Source organism: Betta splendens, chromosome 5, assembly GCF_900634795.4.
Source record: "Betta splendens chromosome 5, fBetSpl5.4, whole genome shotgun sequence".
Classification (NCBI taxonomy): domain Eukaryota; kingdom Metazoa; phylum Chordata; class Actinopteri; order Anabantiformes; family Osphronemidae; genus Betta; species Betta splendens.
Window position 1 is genome coordinate 18576863 of NC_040885.2, and position 27221 is coordinate 18604083.

Sequence of the window (27221 nt, forward strand, 5' to 3'; positions counted from 1 at the left end):
ATGAGGTTATGCTCAGGATATGTTCAAAAATTATCTGGCTTGAGTGTTTCTATGTGAAAGGCAATCATATTTCTCTTCATTTTTTGATGAGTCACTCTTCCCATTCAGGTGTGTTTTCACAGTGTAAATCTTATCAGTTGTGTTGTATCTTAATGAACTAATCACAACTCCTATAAACCTGCTCCAGCTAGTAAAATAAAGCAGCTCATGGTGCCAGGTCACAGGTCACTGGCTCTTGTTTACAAATGAGCATAGGTTGAACCTGAATCCTGCGAGCCTTCCTCTAAAAACCCAGATGAGGAATCACCATGATGCTACTATGATAGATGAAAGCCACAGCATAGTCCACACTCTATACAGAGCCTTAAAGAGCCTTAAACGTGGCCTCCAACGTCCACTGTGACGTCAGTAAACAACAGCAGTGCTGATACTTGTACCGAATCCCAACTTTATTAAGATAAACTGTATACAACCCCACATTAACAACAGTCAACAGAGCAACATGGCTGCCACACAGGAAATCCCCAGTGTCCAACCTCTTTGTACCAGTCAAATATGGCATGAGTGACATTTGAAGTGTCTTTAAAATCGCAGTCGAGGTCATCGCTTGGACTCTGGTTGGCATCTTCTGACAGGAGATACAAGGAGCTACAGCCACAGAAAGCTGTGCAGAGAACTTACAAATCACTCTTACTGTTTTATGACCAGTATGAATCCTCATGTTTAAATCTTGTTTGCACTAAAGTGTCAAGAGCAGCAGAAAAACAAAACCATCCAGCTCAGTTTTGCTAAATAATTACAAGAGGTCACTGTGTGAAAAGGCTAAGAAAACATCAAACACACTCGCACACATTATCTTTAAATTCATTTTTTTAAATTCATTTTCTCAGAGCATGTCACTGTTGACGTTTGAGCTCCCCCACTTCTGACAACAGCATATGGACTGTACACTATAGCTTTGGTTGACGTCAGGGCAGCATTACACCGGAACATTACTTTATGCTATCAGGTAATATTATGTTTGGGTGGCATCAAGTCCTTTTAGATAATCAGCCCAATTTACTCACTTGCCTCCATGATTAAATGTTTTAGGAATAGCAGCTTGATCAAATCAAATCAGCTAAAAAGCAGGACACGGAATAGGAGGACACAGGAATAGCAGCGGGGTCAAAAGAAGACGCTGTCATCAGAGTGACATTTCACTGAGAACGTCCGACATGATTATGATTCATCGTTTTGTAGCCGTGCACAAAGGGTCCTTGTCGTCTTTGGAGAGCAGAAAGATGCCAACGCAGAAAGCAGAAAAATGGCTGAGTCACGTCTGTCTGGTTTTGCTTTTTTACCCCTGTTGATTCTTCACATTCTTCCCAGAAAGGAGCCTTGTTCCTCCACACGCCATTCCCTGGAAGTATGCACTTGCTCCTGCTCTAAGTGCTCATTTATGAACCGCGTTTCTTACAAAAACACTTCATAATTCATAACCATGGGCTGTTATGACATGACTTTTGTTTTTATGCCCTTTGGAGACAAAGACACGTGATTCCTACTTGACATTAATCAGAAGAGAAAAGCCCAGGTTTGTTTCATTTGGAGCCAGCAAACATGCACAAGTGCACACTTCAAGGTCAGGGTATGATTAGATATAAGGACTAGGTTTAAGACAGAGCAGCATGCCAGCAGCCCACAGTCCCTGTCTCTCCTCTAGACGCCCTGTACCACTGTGGTGGTACACAGACAGGAGAGGGGCGCTAGCCAGGAGGCAGGTTGTTTACTGAGTTGCCCACGCCGCAAGGTCTGCCATGTCGTCTTCGTCTTCTTCCACCTTCTTCTTGGCTTCAGAAAAGAAAGAAAAACAGGAATGAAAAGTGAGTTCGAATTCAAATGATGAGAAGTGCAGACACAACACACACAACTGAAGAACCACCTAATACCTGGTCTGGATGGTAGTGAAGAAGGTACGCTGGGTAGAGGGATATCGGCCGTTCCTTCAACTTCCAAAAGGTGAACGTCCAGCTCTTCCTGTTCCAGCTCCTCCAGCTCGGCCATGAGCTCGTCCTAAACACGGACGGACAGGGATGATTCAATACTCAGCATTTTAATACCAATGATGCAGAGAACGTGGCTGCTTGGCTGCAGCTGCATCTCCCTCACCTCATCGTAGTCTTCTCCAAATCCGACTGGTCTGGAAATGACATCTGAGATTTCCTGAGCCACCTCCTGTTGCTCTGTGATGTCGGCCATCAGATCGTCTACCTTGTCAATGTCCCTGAGAATCAAGCAGACACAAAGAATGTCATGTCAGTGGTTTACAAAAAACAACAGCTGGATTATGAAAAGGGCAGGAAACCGGCCTCAGGGGAGATTAGTGGCTGGTAGGTGAAGGACAGGACAGGTGTCTCTTACATGTTTTCATGCGCAGCCTTCATCGCCTTAGCAGCGTATCCCATGTTCTTCAGCACTTCTGTGTTTGTGTTAGCGTTCTCCAGCGCCTCCCTCTGGAACTCAATGGTGGACAGCGTGCCGTCGATCTGAGCCAGCTGCTTCTCGTAGCGCTTTTTCCTCTTCAAGGCCTGTAGAGCCGCTGCACACAACCAGAAGCATGACAACAAGGATTCATTCTTTGATATTGTTAAAACGCTGACATTTCATTTAATTTAAACTAAATAGATCCCACAATAACTGGGACAGATGTTTGGAAGTAGGTGTGTAGCTGTTTCTGACTGTGAAGCTAAAAGTGGTCACTTCTAGAATCCACGTGGGTTTAAACACTAGTTACACAGAGCACAGGGAATTCCCTTTTAATGCCGTCATGGAAAAGCACAAAGAGAAGAGAGCAGGTGAAATAACCCAGTGACTCATGTTTTACAAACTAAAAGGGATAATAAAGTCGAATGGATGCATATATCACAATCTTATTTTAGTGTTAAGCTTAAAAAGAAGTCGAATCCTTTTCAATTACGGGACGAAGAGTCTGATTTGGTAAAAGACAAACATTAGCCCACAGGGTGTCCTGCCTACATGTTTGATAGGTTCTCCTCCTTCCTTCCTGTTCTAACACCCTTGATCAATAGATTCCATGTGGTTGGCCTGGTCCACCAGGAGCCACAGAGCAGCTTAGTTTCCCTTTTATCAGATTACACCAGTGTCCAGCTCCGGTAATCTAGTTTGCAGAGCTGCATTCAGATCGTCCCCTCTGAATTTCACAAGGTCACTTTCAACCTCAGTGCCATTCATCCCATCCACTGTATTCCTCACCTGCTGTCATTTCCACAAACCTCTATAAGTTTATATATTTAGATAAGCCTAAGACAAGCAACCACAAGAGGCAGTCATCTGGTGACGTTGGCTATGTTTGTTATGGAGATTTTAAGGAATGTGCGCTTTAATTTCATCTACCCTGTGGCAACAATGAGTTCAGGTTACAGAATGTTGAAAATCAGGTCTGAGCCTGGAAGTGGATTAAACAGGTCTCACTTAATGTCATTCCATAGGGTTGTCGTTGGCCGTGCAGCTGGAGTGGGGGTTATCAATCACTTCCTAATCACCTGAACAATCAGATCTGGCTGCTGAACAAATTGCTGAATTTCTGTCATGCCTGTTACATTGGCCTCTAAACTGTCTAGAGGCCAATGTGACGTCGTCTTTCCTGTTCTGCTTTTATTGTAGGTTCCTAAAGAAGAGGAACGCCTTCCACTCTTTGATTCACACTGAGGACATCACATTGTGGCTGGTCTTTGCAATGATGCTAAACAAACCAAAAGTGGAGAAAAACACAACCCCCACACCAGTAGCAGTGTATGTAATGGAGAAATGCAGCAAGTTGTTTACATCCAGTCTAAGCTAACAAGCAGTAAACTGTGGGACACACATTAGATTAGTGATGAGCCACGGCTCAGTTGTAACTGCTTACTCAACACTACAAACATCCGCCTCACTGCACTAAGCAACAAATGAGTTGTTGCTGTTGTTCCCTGATGGGAGCAGTAAACAAAAGCAGATCATATAAAAGCTTCAAGACAGTCAGAGCTGAAGGTGAAAGCATAATGTTATAGCGTGCTACTGAGTGAGCAAGTCCTTCTGTTTATTATGAGGAATGCCTGTGACCCTGCCTGATGTATGTTAGCACAGCAAACACTGTCCACAGCTGCTAAAACTAGGAACACAAGGCTGATGTGGAGACACTGCCGTGGGTGTTCTGCCACAGTGCGACAGAGCTCCCATGTAAACAATTAATTTCTAACTGCTAATGAAGGTAGGAGGGCTGTGTTTCTAGCTATGAAGTCTAAATTTAGGAAATAATATTTCATTTACCAAATGTCCCAGATCACAATCTCTGTCACGGGTGAGGGGTTCCATCTTGATCTGGTCAATGTCATCAGATCACAGGTTTTTTATTATTTAAAGAGGCTAAAGGGAATAAACTAAGACGGTACAGCATGAGTCCAGACCGGTTCCAGACAGGGTCTGGCCAACTTGGGAGCGTAAAGCTTTCTGCACCTATGTGTATTAAGGAACGTGGGAAGTTCCATGTGCCTGAAAGAGTTTAAACAGTACTCATGCTAAATCATATGGACGGCACTGTCAAGGAGCTTTTCAATCAGGTGCCCAATGCTTGTGAGGCAGCCTTCATATATGATCAGGTACATTTTCTGTCCATATTCTCAGTCAGGAGTCTGAAGGATGAATGATGTCAACTGGATTTCTTTTCAGTAGAAACGTTTCACCACCAACCCCGCTCGCCTCTTCGGTCTGAGGACGTTGGCTGAAGGCCACACATTTGTGTAAAGTGTAAAGTACGTTTTAAACAGAGACAGTTTATTTCTGAAACATGGCTCATGCAAAGCAGCTAAACTGGTAAAACTTCCAGTTCATTAAGTCCTGAAAAGTGTTGATTTATCCCTTTTTACCTTTCAGATTAATCTAATCTCTTTGGACCTTTCGTAGTTGTTTGTCCTAAATGATATTTGGTGACATCAGCAGGAAACCGTGATCGTTATTTCCCGTTTTTGTACCAGTAGCGCCAAGAGCCGTGAAGAGCAAAGCCGAACAGCTCTGGGCCCCGGAGCGAATGAGCCACACCTTCAGCACACAGATTAAAGCAAAAGCGCAAGTCGTTGCCGCACAAACTACGTAAAACTCCGAGCCGCAGGAAAACCATTGCTGTGATATGTAACAGTGGAGTGAGTCCGGCGCGTGGACAGGTCTGTGCTGTGGAAACCAGCCCGTCAGCCTCGTCAGCGTCCAACTTCCCCGTTCTTTCCGTCAGTTAGCCTCGGGCTAACCCCAGCTGCCATTAGCCGCTCGACACTCGCGCTGCCCGTGGGCTCGTCCTCACCTCGTTTGTTTTTCGTGCCGTTTTTCTTGGCCGTGACGAGCTCCTGTTCGATCTTCTTCTCTAGAAAGTCCTGCTTTTTGGCCAACATCTCCTCGGTCTCCCGGAGCCGCTGGACAGCCTCCTGGGGTGTGGGCGCTTTGCCACCCTTTCCCCCGCTGCCGAACATCTTGGCAAAAAGCGACATTTTGTGACTAAATGTAAACAGTAAAGGCCGTAAAAACGCTACGCGAGCGGCACGTTATGAGCTGGAACCAAGAAGCGTTCGCTAAATGAAGCTCCTGTCGTCCTCGTCAACTGTCGTCGCGGAACACGGAGAACCGCCGCTGCCACGGCTGTTGTTGTTGTCGTCGACTCTACTTCCGCCTTTGCCGACAGGCCGCGTGATGTCATTACGTCAGCGGTGTTGCGTGACGCATGCGTGTGACAAATCGGGGAATTTTTTTTAGTCAGTCTTGAATTAGCCATAAAATGTATTTATTATAGGCAAATATTACTTATTCTTTTAATTATGAACATCTATGTCGTTTTTATAACGTATTATTATTATTATTATTATTATTATTATTATTAGTAGTAGTAGTAGTAGTAGTAGTAGTAGTAGTAGTAGTATTAGTATCTTTTTTTATTAATACGTTATTAGACTATTTAGCCAAATATGTTCTCCCATAATCAACTAATCAAGATTAGTATAATTATGTGATTAAATTACTGTCGTCGGGATTTTGTATGGGTTCAACTGCTTCCTGCTTCTTTTCTTTTGATGTCTGAATGGCAGGTCAAGTTTTCAATTATCATACAAGACAAATAAAAGACTAAATTTTACAATCTCAAAAGATAAGATGTATTTGCATTTGTTGCCTTTAAACAGTTATTTCACACAACACTGAAGAGCAGCTAAAACAGCAGGGGTCAGTAGCAATAGGTGAGAGGCCAGCCTAGCTCCTTCAGGAAACTACACCTCCCATGGTGCACTGCACCATACTTCTCCAGCTGAAGCTGCGAGTGAGCTGAACGCCAGCCAATCAGCGCCTGGGTTGTGTTGGGAACTGGAGGAGAGGGGCCAACCTGGAGTAAAGAAGCAGGGGCTGAGTGACTGTTGAGTGACAGGTACATAGACATAGATGCACAGACGACACAGAGGTCATCGTACATGAACGTGTTTGCCTGAAGGGGTTGAAGGCTGGGAAAGTGCCACCAACGCGTCTCCCTTCAGCTTCACACTCTCCCCCTCGTACTGAAACACACAACAGAGGTCAGTGTGAGACTATTTACTCCTGGGACTAATGTTCCTCCCCTTTATCCCTAAGTCACAGAGAACCAGCTGTGCAGTAGAAAGTACTGTTGTAGTTACTCTGTTTGTTCATTCCACAGCAGTTCTGATGGGAATTATGTCATTCTATTTGCTTTTATAGATGAAGATGTAAAAAACTTAAATGAGCTTTGGAAATAATATATAAGTAACCAACCAACAACATCCAGAAAGGTTGACCACAGCTTGACAGTGAAGTGGGACTTGAATAATACATTGGCTTAGTTTTGAATACAAGCCTTCAGAAGGCATGTATTATGCCACGTATGTGTGCATGCACCTCCTTGTAGGCCTCGGTCAGGAAGCCCCACTTGTTGGGCCAGACTTTGGCTGAATCCTTTTCCATTTTTACATGTGCTTTCCTACAAACACACAGAATGATGGCAGTCAGTCTCACCAGACTCAGCAGGGATTTAGTGGATAAAGGCAAATGCTAAGAAGAATGCTTTGCTGGAGTAGTTCCATTTTATTGTTATAATCCAGGATTATAACCTGAAGACTGTTATGAAATGTAATAATATATTTCCAAATGCTTTACAATCTAGGTTAAAATCCGAAAACTGTAACACAAAGTTATATTGCAATTAAAAAGTCTTAAATTAAATTGATCAAATGAAAGATTTACCAGATTTCATCCTGATGCACAGAGTTGACGGGTTCAGGTATTCTCCTTGAATCCTCCATCTGTCCTGGCTGCTCCTGTCTGTGTGTGTGTGTGTGTGTGTGTGTGTGTGTGTGTGTGTGTGTGTGTGTGTGTGTGTGTGTGTGTGTGTGTGTGTGTGTGTGTGTGTGTGTGTGTGTGTGTGTGTGCGCGCCGGTGTGTGGCTCTCTGTCTGGCTAATGTTTCACCTGTGTGTAACTCACACTGACAGACCTGTTTACTGTCGCCATGGACACAGAGTTCCCCGACACGCTGATCTCCTGGCGACTGGGACGAATTCAAACAGCGTTGACACATCCTTATGATACGTGATCCATCCTGGCTCATAGCAAAGAATAGAACACGAGGTAGGCATTTTCATCAGCAGAGGTTTCTGAATGGCACGTGAGCTTATAAAGGCTGATCAAAGTTAAAATAAATATTTAAAAGATACTTTTCATTTTTTGCACATTTGGCGACTTGACCTCCTCTTAAAAACAAACTCCACTGATGATTATTTAAATGAAAACTATCCATCCTTCCATTTTCCAAACCGCTGAATCCCATATGTGGGGTCGTGGGGTCCTGGAGCCTAACCCAGTTGGCTGTGGGTGAGAGGCAGGGTACACCCTGGACGGGTCAACAGTCCATCGCAGGGCAACACAGAGACAGACAACCATTCACACACACACTCACAATGGAGAGAAGCCAATCAACCTAATGCAGGTCTTTGGACTGTGTGAGGAAGCCGGAGAACCCGGAGGGAACCCACGCAACACGGGGAGAACGTGCAAACTTAAATGAAGACTACAAGGTTCTTATTTCGATCACTGGGACGTGAAAGAAGAAAATGTAAAAGGGGAAACTGACCCCAGAATGTGAAGAGATGCCAACAATAACGTCATGATCATGTCGTCATACGAGACTGAGAGCCTTAATTTTAGCCTTAAATTCAACAGCAACAACAACAACATCAAGAGTTTTCTGCAATAAAATGCAAATATGTGAACGTAACAGTTAGTAAAATATTTATTATTACAGTAATATTTTTAACAGATGTTTTGAGAATTGAATCGAGAAACACTTAGAAAATGTGAACTTTGTTGTCCATGATGCATTTAAATTTTAGAAATTCACCCAAAAAATCAAATTCTGTGGATCTTTAAAATGAGTCAAACCTCAGTTAAGGAGCAGAAGCAAAGCAGTCGTCTTCACAGGACTGGCCCAGTTCCTCTTTGTGTGTTCTGCAAACCTCACAGAGTTTAAAGCAAAGACAGAGGGACCAGTTCTCACTCTGACGCTCCTTCTTGACCTTTAATCGTCACCATTTCTCTGGTAGGAGGATTATCACAGCAGCGTTACTCACATTCTGATCCAGTCCTTTGTTTCATCAGCTTCCAACAGGTGGCGCTGACGTGGAGGGTTTTTTTGGTAATTCTGTGATTTTAGTCATTTACAGCTATTGTATTCTACGGAATGAACAGGAGGTGGCGCTGGTGCCACATTAGTCTGCATCACATAGTTCAACTAAACCAAAAGAGATGTTATTTGAGCATCACCTCCACAGTTTAACATGCAGTAATAATGCTCAGTGACTCACATCATACAAGCTTCTTAGCTCCTCTTTCTCTATTTACGCTTTCTTTTTATCCTTTTATAAAAATAAGCATTTTAACACACAAAGGAAACGTCTGATGCAGAAAATATCAGGGTAGCAAAGGTGAAATGCATGTATTTTTGTGATTTCTACGACCTGGTGATCAGTGGTACCGTTAGTGACGGTGTCGTGGCGTTGGCACATGTTCCATAACCTGAACCTGGCCGGAGACTTTTGCTCTGTTCATGGAGCGTTATCAGCGTTTTCACGTCAGTGTTCTTGGTACTTTAACCTCCTACACTGCTGCTGGTTGCACAGTTACAACCGAGGATGAACACCACACGCTTCGCTCTGTTTGCTTCCTGCTGCTGTCGTCACTCCAGCATCAGAGTTCACAGAAAGTCCCGCAAAGTAAATGTGTTCTCTTTCTCTTCTTGAGCTGCAAGAAGGACTTCTCTGAGTTCTGTGTTGTTCTCGTCTGAAGTTCATACTCGCCCTGTGTTATCTGCGGAACTCAAACCATAAACATATGCAATAAGGTTATCACTCTTGTAACAGTCCTGAATGAACGGGCCGTCATTCATTAGAGCCGCTGGAACAGAACATATCATGTGTCCTGTTGAACCTGTAACTGAGCTCCAGCCTCCAGTGAACTCAGAAGCTCAGGTTACAGGTGGACGCTCTGTTCACGGCCACTGCATTTCAACATGTAAGAAAAAAATGTACAACAACTGTAGAAGTAATAATTACAAACAACACTTGTAGATGAGAGACAGGAAGATTGTGTAACTGCTGTTACATTAAGTGGGAAACGGGATCAACACGCACTCACAGACAAACAAGAAGTCCCATTATCAGGTGTTGTTGAGCAGGTTACATCTGGTGGCGGCTAATCAGTCTGGGTCCTATCAGTGTTCTGTTCCTGGAGATCTCGTAAACACGCTGAGCTGCTGAGACACAAACACACAAAGATGCTGCGTCCTTCAGTGGAAATCAGGCCTGTTGTTGTAGAAGGGAATGAACTAATGCTCTGCTGTGGCGGCAGCTATCGTCAGGAACCACCAGCTCACTTGACTCTGACTCTGACTCTCAGTCTGATCAGAGGAACTGCCAGGACCACGAGGAGATGATGGAGAGTGATTATCATGTGCTCCAGGATTTGACATCCAGTTCTAGATTCTAAGGTGAGAGAAGCTACTGGTGAAATGTAAATGTATGATCTCTCTGAACGAGCATCACAGAGCATCACAGAGCATCACAATGCATCACAATGCATCACAATGCATCACAATGCATCACAGAGCATCACAGAGCATCACAATGCATCACAGAGCATCACAATGCATCACAGAGCCAACACACAGAAGAACCTCCCCAACACAATCAGAGCCTCTGTTACCAGGCCACACAGAACCCGTCAACCAGGACCAGAACCTCCTCATTGTCCAGAGCTGCAAATCAGTAAGTGACAGTGTCAGAAGTCAAATGGCTGCTGATCCTCAGCGTCAAAGCGAGGTTTCTGCAAGGACCATGTGAACCATCCAACGATGGTGTGTCAGGTGTTATTCACTGACACATTTCTCACATATGCACGGTTTGGTGAAGGCTGCTGGTCCACTAGTTCATGTGGTGCTGTCTTTATTTATTCAAATCTTTTTATTAAGTCCACATCTGCTCCACAGCATCAGGTGGTGCCACCACTTGTTGCTGATGCAGCTTTACACATGCTGAACCTTGACCACGTGAGGGTGAGCCCCCGTCTGGCAGCCAATAAAGAGGCTGCCGACGTCACAGGGGCTCACGACGTGCAACCGTGAACTTGCATCATCTCATAATGTAGGTCAAGGTTCACCCGTTCAACCGCAACTGGTGCAAGAGGACAGGAAACCTGGAAATCACAGAATAAACTAGAGATGTAAAGGAAAGTTCTGTTTGTTCTAAAAGCACTTTTTCCGTGAGAGTGTGTCAGATCCAGTGTCAGATCCAGGACGAGGACAGGATCGGTGCTGGTGTCACAAACTGGATCTTTGGAACACGTTAGATAAGAACAATGCTGCGCTGAGGCTGATTAATGATTCACGGCCGGTAAATCGCTGCAAGGAACAGGTTCATGGAAGCAGCCCAGGGGACGAGCCTCCCCCTGCCCGTCCCCCGCCCCACCCCTCCTCCCGGGACGTCCCAGGGTATAAAGACAAGGAACCCCCTCAGAAGACACAACCAAGGGAGAAACTGGTCCCAGCGCTCCTGAAAACACCCGGCGGAGACTCAACCCATGAGGCCAAGCTAACGGCTCTGTGACCAACACCAGGTAACCAGACGCCAGCTCTATTGTGGGGTGGGGGTAATATGAGGCTGAACATGTAAAGATGCTGCTGCATCAGCCAGGAAGCTGCAGCGCTTTGATGCAGAGCAGGAAATGGTGACAAACAAGGGACAGACATTTAGTTGGCTTTTTGAACAATCCTGTGTTTAACCCATTCCTTTCTCCTCCCCCCTCCTCCCTCCAAACCTCTCCTCTTAGACCTTCTCTTGTCATTCCTTGGCTCCGCAGACCACCTCATCATGCCTCCTCAGCTCCAGTCCCAGAAGGACAGCAGCCTCAGGGTCCTGCAGGGCGACCTCAGCGCCCTCAGCCCGGCCGTCAGGGACTTCGTGGAGGCCCATGTGGTTCTGTGCCAGCCCGACTCGCTCCACATCTGCGACGGCTCCGATGCGGAGAACCGAGCCATCCTGACCCAGCTGGAGGAGCAGGGGATGATCAAGAAGCTCACCAAATATGAAAACTGGTAGTTATTTTGTTCGCTGACCACCTAATCTGCTCAGTGGTCCATCTGCTCCTTCTGACTGTCTGCAGTGCTTGGTCTCTGCACCCACTGACCCTCGTGTCTTCTTGCTCCCCGTTCCATCTCTTCCTCCTCCTCCTCCTCCTCCTCCTCAGCTGGTTGGCCCGGACGGACCCCAGAGACGTGGCTCGCGTGGAGAGTAAAACAGTGATTGTGACCCGGGAGCAAAGGGACACGGTGCCCACGCCGCTGGGGGGGGCGCTCAGCCAGCTCGGCCGCTGGATGTCGCCTGAAGAGTTTGACAAAGCCATGTCCCAGCGGTTCCCCGGCTGCATGAAAGGTCGCACCATGTACGTGATCCCCTTCAGCATGGGCCCGGTGGGCTCGCCCCTCTCTAAGGTCGGCGTGGAGTTGACCGACTCTCCCTACGTGGTGGCCAGTATGCGGGTGATGACCCGCATGGGGAAGGAGGTGCTGTCCGCTCTGGGAAACGGCGAGTTCGTGCGCTGCCTCCACTCCGTGGGCTGTCCGCTGCCCGTTAGAAGTACGCACGTTCACACGAAAAGCTCAATAGTGTTAGAATCAGGGCTCAGACTCCGCTTACTGAACGTGTTCTTATGTACCGGCCTCTTTCAGAGCCCCTGGTTAACAACTGGCCCTGTAACCCAGAGCAAACACTCATCGCCCACATCCCCGAGCGCAGGCAGATCGTCTCCTTCGGCAGTGGTTACGGAGGAAACTCCCTGCTGGGAAAGAAGTGCTTCGCGCTGCGCATTGCCTCACGCATCGCCAAGGAGGAGGGCTGGCTGGCCGAGCACATGCTGGTAGGTAGCTGCAGGCATCCACCTGTTCCATGCTCCAAAGGGACCTTTTCACCAAACCACATGCCATTGCTCAGATCCTGGGAATCACCAGCCCTGCAGGGCAGAAGAAGTACATGGCGGCGGCGTTCCCCAGCGCCTGCGGAAAGACCAACCTGGCCATGCTGTGCCCCACGCTGCCAGGCTGGAAGGTCCAGTGTGTTGGAGATGACATTGCCTGGATGAAGTTTGATGAGCAAGGTGAAAAATCTGCCTCGCGCTATAATCATTCTAAAAGTGAGTCCAGCCGACAGAGTTTCACCTTGTTCTTTGTGTCGGTCCAGGTCATCTGCGCGCCATCAACCCAGAGAACGGCTTCTTTGGTGTCGCACCAGGCACCTCGGCCAAAACCAACCCCAACGCCATGGCGACCATCGTCAGGGACACCATCTTCACCAACGTCGCAGAGACCAGCGATGGTGGCGTGTACTGGGAGGGAATGGACCAGTCACTGCCGGAGGGAGTGACCATCACCTCCTGGAAGAACAAACCCTGGAGTTCACAAGACGGTAAGAAGGAGCTTAAAGCCAGACGACCGTGAACAGACCTGCGACAAACAGACGGAAATGCTGAACAGAATCACTTCAAATGGGCTAAATGGGACCCCCGTCTCTCTCCACGTAGGCGAACCCTGTGCTCACCCCAACTCACGCTTCTGCACTCCGGCTAATCAGTGTCCCATCATCGACCCGCTGTGGGAATCGCCTGAGGGAGTTCCAATTGAGGCCATCATCTTTGGAGGGCGCAGGCCTGAGGGTGAGACCACCTGGAAGCTAGTCAGTGAAGGGTTCGACTTCTAGGAATAAAGATGATGCTGATGTATTTGTGACTCTGCTCCTTCCAGGTGTGCCCCTGGTGTACGAGGCCTTCAGCTGGCAGCACGGGGTGTTTGTGGGAGCATCCATGAGGTCGGAGGCCACGGCTGCAGCCGAACACCAAGGTAGCGTCTCGGTTGTCAGTTATTTATTAATTGGATCAGCAATTTGTGGACTTTAAAGGGTTCACTGAACCTCAGAGGTAAATCCAATGTCTAATGTTTCTTTTTTCTCCAGGTAAAGTAATTATGCACGACCCGTTCGCCATGCGCCCCTTCTTCGGCTACAACTTCGGACAGTACCTCTCTCACTGGCTGAGCATGGCGGACCGCCCTGGAGCCAAACTCCCCAAGATCTTCCACGTCAACTGGTTCCGCAAGAGCCCCACCGCCGGCTTCCTCTGGCCCGGCTTTGGAGACAACATCCGTGTTCTGGACTGGATGTTCAGGCGGGTGGACGGCCGGGCCGGCGCCATGCCCTCCACCGTGGGTTACCTGCCTTGCCGGGAGTCCCTGGACCTCCAGGGCCTCGAGGGTCAGGTGGACCTCGACGAGCTGTTCGCCCTGGATCGGGGGTTCTGGCAGAGGGAGGTGGAGGAGGTGAGGGCCTACTTCACCACGCAGGTGAACCACGACCTGCCCAACGAGGTGGCGCATCAGCTGGAGCTGCTGCAGCAGAGAGTGAGGCAGATGTGAACGCCAGAGGACAGAGCTACTTCAAAGCTGCTAATTCTACAGTGATTCTGGATCAGAGCTTTAACATCTGAAACCTAGAATAGAATGTGATTCTGAAGCAGAATGTTCTAAATGTTTTAATGGATTTATCGGTCTTATCTGAGCTTATCTGGATGAGAAACAACTCTCGTCTTTTTGTGATCATACTTAGTAGAAACGTCAGTGTCTGTGACATTCAGCTGGAAACGTTGGGTCAATTCTTGGTAACCGTGGCGACGGCCGTCTGGCTGGAACGTTTTCTTCACGTTCCAGCCAGACGAACCAACACAACGCCCGCTGAGCTGCTAACGGGCCGTTCCGTCCATCCAGGCTCTGGTAGCAGGACAGCGTTTCAATCTGTTTGTCCTTCGTCTAATATTTAAGTATAACTTATTAATGCGCATCACGCTCTCTCTGCCATCTGGAGTTTAATGGCAAGAGCGAAAGCGGTCCAGGTTATTTCAGCCCCAGTGTTTCTTGTATGTTTTCTGTTTCTGTCAGTGTTGATGCCTTAATTTATTTTTATACTATATTTTGGTTCAGTTTTGCTGTAATCCTTTTCTTCCCACACAGGGAGGCTACAAATAAACATATTTAAACATCAATCCCTTTGTGATCGTCATGTGCCCCAGATCCTCCAGTGAGTGAGTGAGTGAGTGAGTGAGTGAGTGAGTGAGTGAGTGAGTGAGTGAGTGAGTGAGTGAGTGAGTGGGTGAGTGAGTGGAGCTGATGCACGGCTGCAGACTCAGAGAGGACACATTCTTGGTGTAGTTCAGGCTACAGACGCAGGTGATGGAGCAGGTGAAGTCCTGCCAGCGGAGGCCGACGGCTGGACTCCTCCAGGTGACATGTTGCTGAGGACCAGGCATCCCATCGTTATAACTGTCTGCTTCTCCCTCACACAAACACAACCCATGTCACAGTCTGTAGACTGTGTCTGTAAACTAACTAGAACGCATCCAGACAGAGCCACTGTCTCCTGTTCACTGACTAAATAAGATCTCATATCACATTATTCTTCTAATGATTCACTTCTTGACTTCATCTGAACGTTCTCGTTCTCCTGGAAATGATTAGCCACACGTTGACGGCGTGTCTCAGCTCCTGCTCTGCGCTCGTATCTTATCTGACCCTGTTTTAACCGAGCAGGTTCTGTCTGGTTTGGTTTTTACAGGTTTAAATGCTTCTCAAACAATATTTCTCTAGGAAGCACATTAATAAAGGCTAACGATGAATAATAAAAAGAACATTTAATCAATGTAATAATAATCAATACAATGACCTGATAACAGGTAAGAAGAACTCTCTCGCCTCCATCCCTTCACCTCCACCAGTCGAGGCCGATGGAGGTTTCTCCTGTTTTTCATGTTCTGTTCATTCACTCACTTCCACCTGAAGCCACTCGTGTTAATCATCTCACCCGATTCCTGTTCGCAGGCGGCCTTTACTGTGCAGCCGTGTCATGAGGGGGAATCACTGTGTTTGCTCAACACTGTTTTAAGAGGAAAATCATCCTCAAACGCTCCAAAGGCTGATGTGAAAACACTTCAAAAACCAGAGGCATTAAAACACAGTTGCTAACAGGATTTACGTTCATTCAACCATATTTGACCTTTGGTTTGACCTTTGCTTCAGATGAAGAGACCAGAGTCCTACGTGTGCTTACAAGAAGGAAACGTATCAATGTCATTGATTTAGTGAATCAATATGTAGATCCGTTTAACTGATTTCTTCGTTTTTGCCACGTAGAAACACTTTATCCACTGATACGTGTCACACCGTCCACGTCTGCATTGTCTTCTCTAGGCAACCTGTGTCCTCGTGTGTGTGTGTGTGGGGGGGGGCTTCGTTGCCGTTGCAGCTGCAGTCGCGTAAAGTGTCTGTGGCAGTTTTTATGACAATAATTTAGACAATAGAGTTATTAAAAAAGCTGAATCGTCACTCATGTTACCCTTTAAAGGGAAGCGCTGGGAAGCTGCGGTTCTGACGAAAGGAAGTTATGTAACGTGGAGCCGACAGCGGGATCAAAGGCGAGGGCTTATCGGCTCGTGTGGAGTCACACACGTCACAGAGGGAACGTTGGCCGCTGACGCTGAGGCCGTGAGTCCTGCTGTTAGAGGTGTTACAGATGCAAAGCCTGGTTCTGGATGCTCTGCCTTTGGTTCTATCACTTATTCCTACGTGTGACTGGAGTCAAAGCTGCCAGCTGTGAGTGGAGCGGTTCAGTAACCTTCCTCTGGGTCGGCGCTGACGTCCGACCCTGGCACACAGATAGGAGCGTAATGCACAGTCACAATGTTGAGTCACTGGAATGTGATCAATAACTGACTGAGAGCCAGTTTCCAGCTGGTTACGGCCAGCGGCTCACCTGATGCTGGCTGATCTGGGGCCAAGACAAACCTCAGGGTCTTTACAGGTCAAATCCTGAGTGAAGACTCATGTTTAAATGGTCCAAGCCTCAGTTAATGGCAGCGGTGGAACATTTGATGCTCCCCTTCACTTTTCTGCTGTTATATAATAATATGTGAAAAAACTGCATTTTTATGTTGATAGATAGATGTGTTTTATTTCTGCTGACTTGATTTACAGAACATGTACGTATTCGCGTGATTTTGTATTAACATGAACATGGACGGTGACACCTTATATAACCTCACAGTTTATATTTAGTTTCATTTATAAAGCGCAGGTTCGCTTGAGAACAGTTTGTGAAGCGCTCCACCTGCTGGATGAGGTGACGTTTGTGCATTCAAGCGTAGTTTTAATCAGCAAAAAAAGCAGAGGAGACACAGATGTATTTATAAAACGCTTTAATTAATTCTTTAAACTGAAGACTAACTGAAATGTGTCTGATTCTTATCAGGTTCTGTGACAGCGATAAACCAGAGTCTTCTGCTTGTGACAAAGAGGAGAAGAACACAACCCGGCGATACAGAGTCCACTCCAACTTAAAATTAAATAAACTGCTTTAATACACAAGGAAGCAAATATTGTTCAGAGTAAGTAGGCCTCTATATACTGTAGGTGTGTGAGCGATGCTGCCGCCGATGACTGGACGTAACGCTCGCTCGCTCGCTCGCTCGGGCACCGGATCGTTCGCCCTTCGTTTAAACCAGGCCGCGTTTCTACGGCAACAGATCAGAGTTCCCACATCTGCATCCGGCAGCACTTTGTCATATTCATCTCAAACGTCTGGACCAGATGCATGTAGGAATCCCGACCAGCACAACGCGACCCATACGCACACGTGCTGGAACCAAAGGAGGGCTTCATCACAGGTTCTTCAACATTGTCAGAGGAAAAGGCGCCGGACGACGCTGATTCAAGGAGCAGAACAACGCAGACACAGGCTTCAATGTGCTTCCCTCCAGTCTGTCACCAGTCAGTGGGGTAGTAGTGTGTCAGGGTCAAAAAAAAAACTAGTGAGCTTCCTAAATACTATGTGAATGGAAGGTCATAAAAAGTTAAATATTCAATTCTAATTTAACACAGATTTGAAAATGTAGCCAATAATTATTTGCACAATAAAAGTTGAATCCACCGCCACATTTGTCTCTACTGCTCTTTGTGTGCGACCTTCCATTTGTCGTGTGACTGGTCTGCGTCCTGGTCCAGTCTGAGGGGATCAAGGCATTTAACAGCGGGGCTCCACTGAGCCCGGACACCAGAAGGCACATGCAGACGCTGAAGCGGGCGAGGACCGGTGCCGGTCGGGTCCGCGGCGCTCAGAACCGGCACCGGGGCTCCAGAACCACCAGCACGTTCTCACTGAACTGTTCTGAACTGGGATGATTTACCGTGGGACCGAAGGAGGCGTGTGCTGAGCAGCGCTGACCAATTAGGAAGCTTCACTTTAAGCCGTTCCCGAGCGGCGCGTGTGGAAATACTGGGAATTCATCACTTTTATCCTCTAAAAACCAACACGCACACGCTGAACTAGAAAAGGCCACTTGAACCCAGAACGTCCACGTCCTGCGCCAGTCATCAGCAGCTTCACTCGCTCCAAGTTGGATTTAAAAAAGTGACCCATTGAAGTAAAATGACCTTTTTTGTTCTCAATGAATAAACAACAATAACATCAACAACAATAAAAACATTGAACACTACATTAGAATATGACTAATATTATAAAAAGGCAAATAGTAGGTGTATTGCAACGCTCTCTGCAACATCACTATCAAATCCATCTTCATCATCCTCACTCTCCACAACATCCAATCATCATTATCATTGTCTGAGACAGTAATGGGGCGTGGCCTGGGATGATTGACAGCCCAGACCGACCACTCATTACGCCCGTCTCAGCGCAGGCAGGCACACTTGTAACAACGCAGCAACATCAATAAACAATAACACGCTCGTAACGAGACCGGGGCCGCGAGGCCGGGCCTGAAGGAGCTCCGTCACTGGACGCAGGCGTCTCAGGGGAACAGGCAGCGTCTGCGCAGACAGGAAGCGGGAGGGCGGAAGCGGGCGTGTGGTCCGAGCCGGCGCTGTTTAGTCTGCCGCTCGTGTTTGGGTTCAGTCTCGACTCCAGGGCTAATTACACACGCACGGCTGCTCTGGGAACAGTGGACGCCCAGACGCACTAACACTAACAGTGGATGGAAGCAGAGACGTGTGGGACCGCGAACAGATGCAGATCAGCACTGTCATCACGGCTCATTTGAGGAGCTTTAAACCTGATCAGCTGTTCTGGCTCCAGCTCCAGCGTAATCAGGTTCCAGTAATTAGAGACAGAATTATAAGTGTTGGTACTGTAGCCTTAAACTTGTCCCATAGCTCCTATAATGTGCTGATTTCTTTATGCTAAGCTAAGTTCGTCAGTGAAGGAATGATTGAGTCAGAGGACACGCGACGTTCCAACACGTTCCTTGTGTAAACATTAGTTCGACTTCTGACAGAAACACTATCGGCTCATTGCCACAACCTTCCTGTTCACTGTGACAGGTGAAGAGGAGCAGGAGCGTGATTAACGCTGGTGAACAGCGGCGTGTAAACGCTCCCTCCGTGTGATCTGACTGATGTGACGCGTGTTTGAAGTTCGGTTCCTCCCGTGTTCCCGTCTGCGCCGCCAGCAGCACTTTGTCTGATGTGAGAACCCACGCAGCCCGTTGAGCTGAGGTCATTTCATTTGAGGGCCCGTCCAGCCCTCTCTTACCCGCTGCAAACCCTCCACAGCAGGAGGCCAAAGTTTAGGAAACAAACAGCCCCGAGAAACTAAAGAAAACCTGAAAAACCTGGATATTCACCCCACAACACGTGTTTCATCAAAGGTGATTCATCCTTTGATTAATTATTATATATAACATTCTTTACCTGCTTTGGGTCAATTTCACATGATTATTTGCCCATCATTAAATACAAAATGCAGACTTGAACACATTGTTACTTGGGGCGTTTTTAAATTAAGGACTGAAAGAAAATCTCCGAGGCTTTTACTTAAAGTCGCTTCGGCTTTGGTTGTTTTGGCTGCAGTTCCTTTCTGTTCCTGTGGAGGGCGCTGTTGCATAAAGGCTGGACACTAGAGGGCGCTGGCTTCGCTCAGGACCCCCTGTTAAACCCTCTGACCTCAGTGAACCAACTCTTCCTTTAGTTCCACACCCTTAAAAAGACGCCGCAGGACGAGCCAGCGCCGACACTCGTGTCACTTTTCAACACTTCAGTGTGTCCAGCTTGTAACAACCCGCCTCATGCTGCGTTCAACACACAAAGACTCGCGCTCCAAAGCCAAACATCACAACATGAGAACAGGGGAGTTTGTCACCTGTGTGGCTAATTTGTGTAGTTAAAGGTTTTGGAGCACAACTCTTGGTGTTCTTTAAAAGTGTGGATCTCCAGGTTCAGAGTCTTTGTGTGGAAAAATTCGGACTGTGAATTAATATCGTAGGGAGCTGCGGCTAACGCTGGCTGACGCCGGCTAACGCTAGCTAACAACGGCTAACGCTAGCTAACGCCGGCTAACGCCGGCTAACGCCGGCTGACGGGATGATTGCGGTCTCTGTCCTGTTGCAGTAAAGTGCTCAGAGACGCCTGAGGAGAGCGAGGCTTCAACGTCACAGCAGCACACAGTCGGCGTGTCACACATCGAGGGCCTGTAGAGTGACCGGGCGTCACCCTCCCTCTCCTCACCCGACCATAAACGCTGACATTCAAATAACATAAAGCTCTACTCTACTCTGCTCTACTGCTACTTTAAACATTGTCTTGATTAGTTTAAACACTTGTTTATGGTGACAAATTCTGATTAACGTGGCCAAACAGGCTTGACAGGTTTGGTCGAGGTAGTGACGGCCTGCTTCGGGATTGGCTAACGGTTCGGCCAATAGGGTGAGAGAGGGGGAGAGCTACAAGCAGAGTTCTGATTGGACCCACAGGGTGAATCCTGACTTGTTTTTGGCTCACAGGACTCAGACATTTGCATAAAACAGGGATTTGTTTTTTAAATCAATGGTTCAGTAAAAGTTGTTCTGAGTCCGTTGGACCTAAGTCAGAATGTTGCCATGATATGTTCTCATGATAGCAGCCGCTGTGCACTGATGTGGTTGAGCCTCTGCCTCCACAGTAAGTTGTTCAGGCCACAACAGACAGAGCTCCTTCAAAATAAAAGTCTCTCTCACACGTTCCACCGGCGCATACTAAAAAATAGTGCAATTCTTTTTAGCATTTATATAAATAACTCTAAATTCGTGCTTCGAAGTTTGCTCTCGGTTTGCATACATGTGTATATATATATTCCTTATGTAACGTATATACATGCCAACATGTACGCAGGAAAATGTTCAACATGGACGTTGGCACGCCAACAGATTACTGCTGTTTTCTTTTTCTATCACTAGTCAACATATAAAAACAAACAAAACAACACAGTTACTCATAGGAATCCATCACGTTTAGAAAAATACCCCGACTCTCTGCTCTCGCTCATCGATCATATTGCAATTTTTTCTGTGTGGAACAGTCTTTGTGCAAACCTTCAGAAACCATAAAATAAAAAAGGGATTTTAGCAACAACTCGTGCATCTGTTGGTTGGTATAAGGCAAAACGTTTAGCTCAAAGACTTTTAGCATTGTGCTGTAACGGGTAAGCTACGATGACGCTAACTACAGCTAAAATGACTCTAGTGTGCTAACGAGGCCCTGGCGTCAGAGCAGGGAGGGGATTATCACTAGAGAACCTCACATCCGGAAGAACCAAGAAGATTGCAACATGTCGCCGCCAATGTGGAGAGGAATTCTCTTGTAAGTGCGAAAAACACAAAGGAACCAAAGGTACGACAGAAACAAGCAGAACATGTAAATATTTATAATGATAAAGACTACTTTGTAAGGTTGGAGGCGTCCGTCTCCACGGTTCGACCTCCGTCTCGGACAACATCATCGGTTCATCTGAAGTGCTCCTCGGACAGGAAGTAGCTGTGGAACAGAACGCACCAGATGTTCTCCAGTGACTGCTCTGCAGGAATGAGGTGGTTCCAGGTGTAGTTACCAGCGGAGAAGCCAGCGGTGCTGCTTCCCCTCTGTCCCACCGTTTTCCAGGAAGTGATGGAAACTGCAGGACTGACGGGATCAGCTGCAACGTCTGACACGAAGCAGCCCTTCACGCGTTCAGAGGAGGTTTCACCTTTGCTTCCCTGTTGGTCAACGACCGGCAGACATAATCCAGGTTCCTGCAGGCTAGGAATGATGTAGTACAGTCACAGCTGCTGGGGTTTCTGGGATTTCTCCTTCGTGTTCCTTGCATTCCTGTTGTCCACGCTTCCTTGCTGAAGCGGAGGTCGGAGCAGGCCGTGGATGACTGCGGACGCGGGCGCCTGAGAGGACGACACCGTCCGCTGGTTGTGGCCGGGGTGGAGGGAGGCCGGGTGGTAGTAGTGGCCAATCACCTCGCTGTAGGCCGGGGGAGCGCCTTCCAGCCGAGAGGCCTGCTTCTGCTGCCTGGACAGGGCCTCCTGCGCTTCCAGCACGCTGATGCCTGAGTGGGCACTTGGAGGAGGAGCCTGCAGACTGGACGCAGGGCACGAAAGCACAAGGTGAAATAAACAGTGGGAGCAGTTACATTAAAAGCTGTGGACGCCACCGTTACCTGGCCTGCAGATAGGAGTTGGACGGGTCGAGTGGGTGCGAGTCGAACACCGTTCTGTTGGGTGGTGCTCTGACGGACTCGCGGTTCAGCTCCATCTGCTGCTCCGGGTCTCTGAGCTGCAACGTGCAGGGGCCCTGGTACGGCGGCGGCTCCTCCCCGTCCGACAGGGCGATGGTGGGGGGGAGGTCGATGATGCTCTGGGGCAGGTAGGGATACGTGGGCTGGAAGCGGCTCGGGGCGTATGTGTGCTGGAAGCGCTGCGACTGGAGCGGAGGCTGGGCCTGGGCGTGATGGGGCTCCCGCTGAAGGTAGGACGAGGGGATGCCTCTGTCCGGGGGCCGGGGGTTATACACCTGGGGCTGAGAGGAACAACGTCACATCCTGCTGCGCGACACCCTACAAACAGGAGCTCGTGTTCCTAGTAAAGAACCCACCTCATTCAGACCACTGCTTGTTCCAGTGGCGTCAGCGGACCAGAGACCAGCCTCCTGCAAGAGACACAAGCACAAAGCTCTAACTTTGTCTCACTTCTTGTGTTCCCTCATGCTTGTGATGGTGCCTTTGAGTTGATCTGTGCAGGACACATTTGTCCACTAGAGGGCAGCACCAGTGCACCAGCGCTGACTTCCCCTCATGCTCGGGGTCACGTTCATACAGTTGAAGTGTTGCACATCTTAAATATCAAACCTTGAATCTGTCTTTGACTCATGTTTAAACCACAGCTGATCGCTGGCTGAAGGACAGTGTAACGAGCTGACAACAGGAGCAGCTGGTCGCGGTTTGAGAGGAACTCTGCTGCAGCCTGCGTGTCTGACAGCAAGTGTGCCAACGTGTCCGTCTGCTAATCAAAGTTAACTGGGACGCTACGAGTCCCCTGAGCTCAGCGAGAGCGTGGCGCATGAGTCCCTGCACATTCATGCCTCATCCTTCCCACACACACACACACACACACACACACACACACACACACACACACACACACACACACACACACACTAGTTTGCTCAGTAGCAGGTGATTCAGGAAGAACATGTGGAGTCATATGTTTGAGGCCTCAGGTGTAAGTCAGAGTGAGTGGTTCTTGGCCCTAATGAAGGGATGAGTCAGTGTGTTAGCGTTAGCCTGCAGCAGCGTCTAATCACCGATCACATGCTGCCAAGAAACAAGTGCTCGTTCTTAATAAAAGCAGCAGACGCAGACGGCCTTTTGTTTGTCTCTGCGTTGTTTGTCTTTTTGATTCACTTTTCTGTTGAAGCTGTAAAGTGAACAGACTCCGTTAATGATGCTGCTCCACAAATTAACTGAAGAGGCTGCAGTGAAAAGCGCTTGATTGCCGTTCGTCTGCGAACGCACAGGTTGTAACTCGAAGCTTTATATTTGTTGCATTTGTGGATATTGACTCAATCCACGCTGCTGTTTCTATTTACTGCCCTCCTCACGCGTCGTATGTCTGACTCACGAGTGTCCGCTGTCTGAGCGGTTGCTTACAGTAAATACGGGGCAGCGGATCTGCGTGGATGCAGTTCACCAGCGTAATTAAAGCAGATTGGCTTCGCGTCAGTGAAGAACCTGCGCCGTGTGCTGCAGCGCCTTCCCGTGTGTGACTCACGCTGGCCAGCGGCAGGTGCCTCCTGCGAGCCGGGCCGTGTCTGGACAGCAGGGAGCGGGCCGACAGGCGGTAGTGGTTGAGCAGGCAGGTGATGACCACCACCATCACCATCATCACCACCACGATCACCAGGATCTGGACGAACTCCAGCTGGGCTGTAGGACAGAGATGAGGGTTAGCGCCGGGAAGCGTCACACGTTGGGCTGCAGGTGGATTAAACCTGTGAGCTTCTACTGCTGCTACAGATTCAAATAAACACGTTAGCAACATTTAATAAGCTATGGCTGCATGGAGGTGTTTCAACTAAGCAACATCATCAAAACTTAATGAATCCATTTACCATCATATCATACAAATAATAGTGTAACATAAAATCAGCTGTTATGACATAATTCATGTTTGAATGAAGTGTCAATGCAAAGAACCAACTGTGAGAGTAGTTCATGTGGTTTTTCAGACTAACTGTATCTGTGTTGTCCTCACATAGAGGTCAGGGGTCTGACACACAGACACTCAGACACTGAGCCAGACGCGAGCAGACAGACAGGGTGAGCTTTGTTTAGAGACCGTCTGCTCCAACCCCCTCCACACACAGAGACACACGCACACACACACACACACACACACACACACACACACACAGACCATTTTTCTCCAGTGTTTTCTCACTGGGCCCAGGCACAGGTCAGAGCCGAGCCACACAGAGGAACATAAAGCTGCTGTGGACCTGCAGACACCACGTAGACTACAGGCCGCCGTTCAGACGGTTCAGCCCGACCCGGTCACGTGGTACCAAACACGTACTAATGCACTGTTTGCACATGACTCTGATCAAACCCACACATAATCTAAAATCCCATAATAACAACACAGACGGGGCCCAGTTTACGATCAGACAGGAAGTTATTACAAAGCGCTCACATGACCACAAACATTCACAAAGGTCCCGATCATCACGCACAGGTTCAGAGAATGAAGCCGTTTTCAGTTCCAGCACCGACGTCTCAGCGCCGCGCGTACGGACCAGACTCTGCATCACGTCACAGCCTTTATCACCATCAATAGGTTCAATCAGTCAGCAACAACATCCAAACGTCAACAGAGGAAGAAGCAAGCGCGTGCTGTGGCCACAGACCGATTCCTGTGCACTCACTCACCACACACTTGTGTCCGGACACAGTTGTCATGGTTGTGAGTCCCTGACGGAGGCTGCATGTTCTCACTCAGACCTTCTCCACGGGTGGATGTGACTTAAAAGCTCAACGTACTCCCACAGAGCTGCTTTCCAGACTTAAGTTAAAATAAAACAAAAAGAAAGAAATAAACGGTTGCAGCCGCAGCGAAGCGCTACATGTCCTGCAGATGCTCCTCGCTGCTCCACCCTCACACTGAGCTGCGTCCAGCTTTGTCTGACACTTTTTCTCACACACATTCCCACGCGGTCCAGACACACTCCCACAGACTGAGGAAACAGCTGACCAGGCCCCCGCTGCCCCCCCCCCCCCCCCCGCACCACCACAGCCCAAAACCCGGCAACAAAGGAGGTCAATGGGAAAGAGGGGGGGGGGCAGAGAGGGTGAGAGAGGAGGGAGGGGTGGGAGCGTCTGGTTCAGACAGATGGGTCAGAGGGACCCACAGAATAATGATGGGGGGGGGGGGGGTTATCAGGACGGTTGAAGATTAAAGCAAAAGTCATGAGCTCGTCACTTTATCTGCTCAATATTGGAAGGTGCAGCGATGGTCAGGATGTGGAGGTGAACGTGGATGTAAATGACATGGATGTGGATGTGTTCCTCATTCTGAGCAGCTGTGACCAAGACGACGATGTTAACGAGCACTGAAGGGTCTGAATTCTTCACTGGGTGAGACGCGGGTGAGTGTGTGGTAAATGGCCTGAAGAAGAGCCTGACTGCTCTGTACTGGTCTCTACTGGTCTCCACTGGTGTCTACTGGTCTCCAATGGTTTCTACTGATCTCCACTGGTCTCCACTGGTCTATATTGGTCTCCACTGGTCTCCACTGGTCTTTACTGGTCTCTACTGGTCTCTACTGGTCTATATTGGTCTCCACTGGTCTCTACTGGTCTATATTGGTCTCCACTGGTCTCCACCGGTCTCTACTGGTCTATATTGGTCTCTACTGGTCTCCATTGGTCTCTGATGGTCTCTATTAGTCTCCACTGGTCTCTACTGGTCTATATTGGTCTCCATTGGTCTCCACTGGTCTCTACTGGTCTCCATTGGTCTCCACTGGTCTCTACTGGTCTCCACTGGTCTCCACGCTGGAAGCTAAGGCCGTAAACGTACAGTTTAACAACCTGCACCTGCTGAGCTGTTGATCACGTACGGCGCTGAGGTCTGAGGGGAAACCGGAAAAGCAACTCATCCTCAGCGCACGTGAGCGCTGTCACATTAGTAACGGAGCAGGGGGCTATTTTTACACGCTGAGGTCAGCGTGTGACCTGCTGCTTGGCTCCGGTCTCAGCTATGACACAGATCATCAGTCACGCGGAGCCACTTCCACCTTCTCATCTCACTGGAACAGAGGAACAATGCAGCAACGCTCCTGGAAAGGCCTGAGGAGAGCGAGGGAGGAAGGGAGGCAGCAAGGAGCTAGGAGCTAGGAGCTAGGAGCCACAAACACGCCTACTGTCCTCCGCTCGTAGACTTTATAGTTACTGATCATAAATGATCATTCAGCAACTGGCTAACTCGTACGGTCACTATTTAATCCTTTTGTTAAATGCTACACGTTGTTTTGTTTAAAGACACCAACTAAAAATGGCTCAAGTGAAAATAGATTCTATTGTTTCCATAGTGACTATTCCAGCAGACGTGGTCAAACTCGGAGCCATCTACCAGATGTTTGTTGTGTGATTTGAGCCGCTGTTTCCTCCATCTCTGACCTTTCCTACACTTTTGCTGTGACCACTCGGCGCCGCCGTGCGTCGCCTCAGGCCTTTTGCAGGTCGCAGCAGATGGAACAAATACCATCACCGCTGTTTCACTTCCAACAACTGCAGCACGGATGCAATTAATAAAAGCTGCTGGACTGCTGCGACGTCTGCTCCACCTCAGTTTCACTTCACGTTTCCCCCAGAAACGGTAGAAAAAGTAGAAGTAAACGCAGCACTGATGAGTTAGAGCGTTTTCACTCCATGAGTCACTGACTAGTTCTGAGGAAATGTCCTCATGCTGTTGACACCCAGCGACACGAGGAAGGCAGCGCTCAGAGCGTTGCAGCTGAGCGTCTGTCGGCTGGTCCAGGGTCAGCTGATCCTCTTCCTGCTGCTTCCTCCCTCTGCCCTCGACGCCTCAGAGTTTCCATTCGAGGCAAAGCGTTCGCGGATGTTATGTTTCCATCCACTTCTTCTCAGTGATTTCCAAACACAGTTATGTAACAATATCAATATACTCATTGTTATATTTTAGCCACAGAGGGAAAAACGAGGCCACGTTTTTTAACTTGCACTCA

The 27221-nt window shown here is 48.2% G+C and overlaps 4 protein-coding genes across 5 annotated transcripts in view; 1 reads left to right on the top strand and 3 right to left on the bottom strand.

The window, feature by feature from the left end:
- Nucleotides 1–425: 425 nt before the first annotated feature.
- Nucleotides 426–5707, bottom strand: chmp4ba (charged multivesicular body protein 4Ba). The gene is made up of 5 exons (XM_029151566.3): nucleotides 5336–5707; nucleotides 2404–2581; nucleotides 2152–2266; nucleotides 1932–2055; nucleotides 426–1833 (listed from the first exon to the last, which is right to left on the bottom strand). The coding sequence occupies exons 1-5, from the start codon at nucleotides 5517–5519 to the stop codon at nucleotides 1769–1771; spliced, it is 666 nt and encodes a 221-aa protein (XP_029007399.1). The 5' UTR covers nucleotides 5520–5707; the 3' UTR covers nucleotides 426–1768.
- A 445-nt stretch (nucleotides 5708–6152) lies between these two features.
- On the bottom strand, nucleotides 6153–7531 carry LOC114855684 (uncharacterized protein C20orf85 homolog). Its single transcript, XM_041071019.2, has 4 exons — nucleotides 7270–7531; nucleotides 6925–7006; nucleotides 6486–6569; nucleotides 6153–6400 (listed from the first exon to the last, which is right to left on the bottom strand). Exons 1-4 carry the CDS (start codon nucleotides 7326–7328, stop codon nucleotides 6245–6247), a joined length of 381 nt encoding a protein of 126 aa, XP_040926953.1. The 5' UTR covers nucleotides 7329–7531; the 3' UTR covers nucleotides 6153–6244.
- A 3531-nt stretch (nucleotides 7532–11062) lies between these two features.
- On the top strand, nucleotides 11063–14657 carry pck1 (phosphoenolpyruvate carboxykinase 1 (soluble)). The gene is made up of 9 exons (XM_029150645.3): nucleotides 11063–11189; nucleotides 11403–11667; nucleotides 11820–12208; nucleotides 12301–12488; nucleotides 12563–12725; nucleotides 12809–13033; nucleotides 13149–13280; nucleotides 13369–13464; nucleotides 13577–14657. Exons 2-9 carry the CDS (start codon nucleotides 11444–11446, stop codon nucleotides 14032–14034), a joined length of 1875 nt encoding a protein of 624 aa, XP_029006478.1. The 5' UTR covers nucleotides 11063–11189; nucleotides 11403–11443; the 3' UTR covers nucleotides 14035–14657.
- A 2190-nt stretch (nucleotides 14658–16847) lies between these two features.
- The window catches only part of pmepa1 (prostate transmembrane protein, androgen induced 1), a 23948-nt gene continuing 13574 nt past the window's right edge, over nucleotides 16848–27221 (bottom strand). Inside the window, exons 1-5 of one of the 2 annotated variants that reach the window (XM_029150648.3) lie at nucleotides 24905–25253; nucleotides 23748–23902; nucleotides 22573–22626; nucleotides 22139–22497; nucleotides 16848–22059 (exon numbers count right to left, since the gene is read on the bottom strand). In XM_029150648.3, the coding sequence (XP_029006481.1) occupies nucleotides 21750–22059; nucleotides 22139–22497; nucleotides 22573–22626; nucleotides 23748–23902; nucleotides 24905–24962 (936 nt within the window). In that variant the 5' untranslated portion in view covers nucleotides 24963–25253 and the 3' untranslated portion in view covers nucleotides 16848–21749. Of the gene's footprint in view, nucleotides 22060–22138; nucleotides 22498–22572; nucleotides 22627–23747; nucleotides 23903–24904; nucleotides 25254–27221 lie in introns of those variants that run through there. The other variant, XM_029150647.3, reaches the window with a different exon arrangement.